Below are 6,672 nucleotides of genomic sequence, written 5' to 3'. Positions count from 1 at the left end.
ATGAGCTGATACGGAATGGCTGAATGTCATTCAAGTGTTTTTAATGTACGTTATCCGACCTGAATTTATCAAGTGTCCTCGTGCCGTTCTGCAACTCTTGTGACATTATCTTCAGTGTGTGTATAGTACGTGATAAATCACGTCATAAATGCTACGTCGGAAGGCAAAATTTTCCTTCGATTGAATACTTTCAACAAAGATAACTTCACTAGTTCTTCACAATTTCGTATGAAACATAGCGCAGTCTATGCCGCTTACAGAGCCCCGTCTTCTGGCCTTTATTAGAGTTTGATTGATATTTTTATGCCCCCACAAAGTGGCGGCATATAGGGTTGCCCTTGTCCGTACGTACGTCTGTCTGTACGTACGTACGTCCCGAAGATTGTTTCCGATCTAATTCTTGAAACCGTTTGTCCAATCCTCACCAAACTTTAAACACATGTTTGTGACCATAATATCTTGATCAAGTTCCTTAGCCATGGAAATCGCTTTTGTCATTTAGGAGTTACGGCCCTTTATTTGCAAAAAAAGACTTGAAAAATACGTCCCGAAGATTGTTTCCGATCTAATTCTTGAAAACTGTTTGTCCAGTCCTCACCAAACTTTAAACACATGTTTGTGACCATAATATCTTGATCAAGTTCGATAGTCATGGAAATCGCTTTAGTCATTTAGGAGTTACGGCCCTTTTTTGCCAAAAATACTTCAAAAATATATGTTTCCAATCTAATTCTTGAAAAGTATGTGTCCAATCCTCACAAAACTTTACATACATGATTGTGACCATAATATCTTGATCAAGTTCGATAGCCATGGAAATCGCTTTAATCATTTAGGAGTTAGGGCCCTTTATTTCCCAACAATACTTAAAAAATATCTTATCCGATCTAATTTTTGAAAAGGATTTGCCCTTGTCCTTACGTACGTACCAAACTTTTCACAACTTTACACACATTTTCAGGAGCATATATCCATTATGCTTTAGTACTTTTCTAGATTTTCTTAGCAACAACATACTGAAAACAGAAATTTAACAGATAATATGATTTTATATTGTTATATTGTTTAAATAGATTGTACTTTGTACTATTGTAGTGATTCATTCGTATTATATCATCTGCACTGTGTTTGTATTGCATGCCTTTACTTACAAAACCTCTGTGAAAAACGGAACGAAATTTTGAAAATCTGTTTATAGAACTTTATCACACACATTTTATTTCCAATTTTTACTAGGTCTATTTTGGTATGACAATAACCCTTACATTACATTTATGTTGTATGGACAATAACAGGTTCGTTTCGTTACGTTTATGCAATATGGTGCCAGATATACCGATACAATTGAACTTTCTGGAACCTGACGATAAATTTCTCAGTTTCCGGCTTTTGTGTGGGTATATTAGAAGTGTCGCCTTCTCGTGGTGGCACCGTAAACAGAGACTGTGGTGTGTATCATTTACTTTTAACCATACTCTCAACAGGGGCTATAACACATACTAACCCTTCACATAGCCATACCCTTTGGTAGTAGTTTGTATCATTTACTTTTAACCATACTCTTTGCTGTTGTTTTGCCCCCAATAGGGACTATAACACATACTAACCCTTCACATACCCATACCCTTTGGTTGTAGTTTTAAACCATGTAGCATATCAATGTCATAATTGCTTGTAGATAGTTGTGGTGTAAAACTGGCTGTATTATTTGAAGCCCTTCCCTTTCTTGCTTTCAGTATGGATAATACAGTTCCACAGTCTCTGGTCACTTCAACAGCTGCTTTTGCATGTTTATCTACAGCATGGCATATATCTACTTTCAGAACATGGATAGAATTACACAAGACAGTACTGAAATTAGAAAGGTAGGCCTGCAGATGACAGGCCTCCTCACAACCATATCTGTTGGCGGCATAACGCAAGAAAAACTTAAAATGCTGAATGAATTAAATGAAGACATCACTAAAAAAACTGAGAGCATTGTGAACGAGGCTAGCAGAATGGACCAAGCTTTAAAGGACAGTCGTGAAAAAATAAAGAGTCTTAGGATGGATCTGCAAGCTTCATCGAAGAACTACTTTGAGTGTCAAACAGCAAATAAAAAGATCCGAAAAGACCTGGAAGAAAGTCAGGCATCTTACTCCAATATGCAAGAAGAATTGAACCGGAGCCAAACCACTTTGGATCAGATGTTCAGTGAAGACTCTTTCTGCTGCAGCACACCAGTCAATGAAGAGGGAACTGGTGGTGCTTGTGACGACACCTGCAAAGAGGGAACTGGTGGTGCTCGTGGCGACACCTGCAAAGAGGGAACTGGTGGTGCTCGTGGCGACACCTGCAAAGAGGGAACTGGTGGTGCTTGTGGGGACACCTGCGAAGAGGGAACTGGTGGTGCTCGTGGCGACACCTGCAAAGAGGGAACTGGTGGTGCTCGTGGCGACACCTGCAAAGAGGGAACTGGTGGTGCTTGTGGGGACATTTGCGAAGAGGGAACTGATGGTGCTTATGGCGACACCTGCACCAATATCAAGAAGACAGATTGACTGAAATAATCATGAAGCATTATTGTTGAGATATAGGCTGATTGTATTGACCTGGCAGGGTGGAGTTTCAAGGCATTTTGTTTTTGTTTGATGGTTTTTTATTTTGCCTGCCATTTACAGATAACTGTAAAGCTAGCTAGGATTTCAGAACTACCCGTCCACCGTGTAAAAAATTGCAAATTGCTTTTTCAGCGTTAAAGGTTAGCTCCACCTTTCCAACTCTATAAAATCGGCTAATACTCTTACAGAAGCTTATCAACAAGCCAGAAAAAATCTTCATCATGTGTTTTTGTGACATTTTCCTCAGATTTGTTTCTTTTTCATAACTGACTTGATCATATACACGTCAAACTTGTGTGGTGGCGGTTGATTTTCTTCACTACATAGCATATTGAAATGGGTTTTTATTTCTCAATAACCTGTCCTGTTTTACCAAATTTATAGGGCATACTAAACCAAATTTATAGAGCAAACTAATGTTTTGGTGGCATTTTCTTACTGTTACCTTCAGCCATGTCCATTGTCAGATGCACATTTTAAAGTGTGGTTGCTGATCTGGGACAGATTATCATAAGATATGAAACAGGTATCAGAGAAAATAAAAATCCCTGTAGTGTTGGTGATAGGCTAGACATGCACTGTATTGTGAGAATTGTGTTGCTCTATGTAATCATATCATTCTGATTCTTCTTTGTTGCTCTATGTAATCATATCATTATGTATCTTAACTCTTACTGGTTAAGGAACCAAGTAAAAGTGTCCATGCAAAAAGGGTATAACTGCTATATTAATAGTCTACCAATTCATATATTCAGAAAGAGAGGAACCAGCTTTAATTAATTAATCACTATAGTAAGGGATAAAATACTTACCTGCTTTAATCAATCGTTGAACGAAATTTTATGTGCTTCTTTTCAAAAGTTAAAAAACACCTAAATGCATACATTCAACTTTTCTTTTCAACAATAAAAAGCACTTGAATACATAAATTCATCTTTTGTGGTGTTCATAAACCCAAACTTATTTCTAATGTAACACCTCACATTGCTTGTCTATCATTGATAGAATATTCACATTGATTTTCATGTCTTTATATATTTGCAATGCAGTATGATTTGTAAAAAAAATTGATGCTAGATTCTTAACCCTTTCTACACCGACTATTATTTCGCTTAATTAAGTTTATTTATTTCAGAAAAATACTTTGGTTACTTCCTAGACGTGTATTTACTTAATATATGTTCAATCTAAAACTCTTACTCAGACTACACTTAAAGCACATCAAAGGCTCAGAGTAAGCCAGCCAGTGAGATTCTTTCAGTCTGATAGTGAATTTTAATCTTGTAAATTTCTGTTAATACAGGGCTTGATCTCATCAGAAATTACTCCGATTGACAAATCGTTTTAATACAAGATCAGCCTTCATGTCAAATGGAACCTAGTCTTGATTTAAACTACATATATCACTGCTAAATTGTGATAAAGACAGGTGTCAAGTGTTGAAAGGGTTAAAGGAGAACACCTTGATACAGTACCAACAGTTATTGGACAAATTTCTCATTTTTTTCATTTAATTGGATCTTCAATTCTTTTGAGCTTCAAGGACTCATGGAAACAATTTTGACCTAAGATCACGTCCCACAATTTGCAGAACCTGATCTTTGATCTAAACTGTTTGATACACATAGCTTTATGCGAGTAGAGAAGCATAATTTAACTTTAAAAAATCAATCTTTGAATCTTTGAATCTTTGTCTCAGTCTACGTTTTTTACGAAATATGTCCAAGAACTTTTGGACGGTACTGGTACTGTATGTTTGTTTTTTATTCATGTAAATAACAATTTAATAAAATATTTCAGGTAGATGAGTGAAAACAAATATGCCTCGTCTGAAAAGGAACCGGAAATCGGATAAACAGAGGCAGGCTGATGATCGCTTAAGGAAACGGCTTACCACAACTGCTGTCAGTGTCACATCTACAAAAGATGCAAAGGGAAAAACAACTTCCAGTGTTTCTAATAAAGTTACGACACATCATCAGCCTAAACAGACCAGTCAACCAAGTGCGTCTTCTGCATCTGCCAATCAACAGAAGCTGAGTAGCCTACAGGTAAATTGTTGTAAATGTAAATCTTATTGCATTAACTGATGCCAGCAAGTTCCTTAGTTGTTCAATTCAAATGATTTTTACCTGAAAATTAAATTACTAATTGGATAATTAATGTAATGCGCAAATTCATGTAAATAGGTATAGTTGAGTCTCATTTAATCTGATACGTTGGTTCTTGTCAAGTTTTCTAGGCAAATAATCATTTCAGCAATCATGAAAAACCTTTTCTTTGCATTTTATGTTAAAATAATTGCCTATCATGGTTTCGGAAAAATTGAGATTGGTTATTTGCTTTACATTTCAGGTGTCACCACTACACTCCAGCAGTCCTGAAAGTTTGCTACAGCTTGTGGGCGATTCCAGTACAGAAATACCAGATGATGTGATAACTGCCGCGCTACAGTTGTTGATAGCCCATCAGCCTACTGGGCACAGGTGTTATATTGGATACTACATGCCAGCACAGATACATTTATTTACCATAAATCAACAACATGGTGCAATGATGAATGTTCCAACAATTCCGTTAGATCAGGACTCCATTAATATACATCCACTGACAAATCACTGGGTCACATCATTCTTCAGTGTTAATTTGAATCAGCTGTTTGTGTATGACTCTCTTATGTCAGATTCACATAGAAAACAAATGTGCCAACAACTAACTATATTGTATGGGCAAGAGGTGGCATCTCAAATGAAATACTCTTACGTTACCCAGCAATCTGTGTACCCAATATGTGGAGTGATGGCCATTGCCTTCGCGTTTAGTTGCTTCCTTGGACATAAACCTTCAACTCAACGTTATAATATTCATACAGCTCGAGCACACTTAAGACAATGCATTTTAAATGGTGAAGTGAAATGTTTCCCACTTCAAAATGTGGAAACTACTGATGAATGGCTTAGCAATTACATGAAAGACCAAACAGTGAGACAGAAACAAACACTTAAGAAACAAAATTAACAAAGGAAGTGTGACAGTGTCAGTGCAGTGATGAATAACAGGAAGATATTTGAAGCACAAAGAAAGGCAAATTATAGGAAAAGAAAAAAACACAGAGATGTCAGTGGAAGAGTTGAAGGCAGGGAAATTAATTGAACAGAACAGAATCAAGAAATTTCGTCACAATAACAGACTACAATTAACTGAAGAAGAAATCCAGTTGGAGAAAATGTGTGAACAACAACGACTTAAGAAGCTAAGGCAAAAAAAAAGGTCCACAGTAGAAGAAGTTCATAAACAAAAAGTGAATGAACGTGAAAGGCTCAAGAAACTCAGAGACACATTACGGTCAAAGTCAACGGACCAAGAAGTTCATAAACAAAAAGTGAATCAACGTGAAAGGCGGAAGAAACTCAGAGACACATTACGGTCAAAGTCAACGGACCAAGAAGTTCATAAACAAAAAGTGAATCAACGTGAAAGGCGGAAGAAACTCAGAGACACATTACGGTCAAAGTCAACGGACCAAGAAGTTCATAAACAAAAAGTTAATGAACGTGAAAGGCTCAAGAGACTACGAAAACAGAGGATATCCATGAGAACAGCAGAAGAAAATGAACAAGAAATTTTAAAATCTAGAGAAAGAGTTAAAACACATAGAAAGAAAACAAGACAGTTTGCCTGTCCAGAACTCTTAAAAAAACAAAGGTCAGTTAACAACTATCGTAAAAGCACAAAACGTCATCAACAAAATGTGCAAACAGCAATTAAAAAGTTTAAGAACAACATCAGAGACTATGCTAAATATGTGTGTACATGCTGCAATAGATTAATGTACCGTAGAAGTGTCCTTCATGTAAACGCTTCTTCCTTTCCAAATATAACAGAAGAGTTGCGCAATAAATGTTTAAGGGGGAAAAAATCAGCTCATGGGTTTGAATGGATTTGTCTCACATGCAGATCTTACTTGAAGAAGCAACGTTTACCCCTGCAAGCACAAGCCAACAATCTTGAGGTTCCTGCTGCTCCACCTGTACTAAGTGAACTAAGTTCCCTGGAAGTCAGACTGTTG

The 6,672-nt window shown here is 36.8% G+C and overlaps 1 protein-coding gene across 1 annotated transcript; it reads left to right on the top strand.

Moving 5' to 3' along the window:
- The first annotated feature begins 1,802 nt into the window (after nucleotides 1-1,802).
- Nucleotides 1,803-2,543, top strand: LOC128246153 (uncharacterized). The gene has a single exon (XM_052964344.1). It carries the CDS (start codon nucleotides 1,803-1,805, stop codon nucleotides 2,541-2,543), a length of 741 nt encoding a protein of 246 aa, XP_052820304.1.
- The last annotated feature ends 4,129 nt before the right edge of the window (nucleotides 2,544-6,672 follow it).

Source organism: Mya arenaria, chromosome 9 (genome assembly GCF_026914265.1).
Source record: "Mya arenaria isolate MELC-2E11 chromosome 9, ASM2691426v1".
Lineage (NCBI taxonomy): Eukaryota > Metazoa > Mollusca > Bivalvia > Myida > Myidae > Mya > Mya arenaria.
Note: the sequence above shows the minus strand (reverse complement) of the source record. Positions and strands in the feature narration are given on the sequence as shown.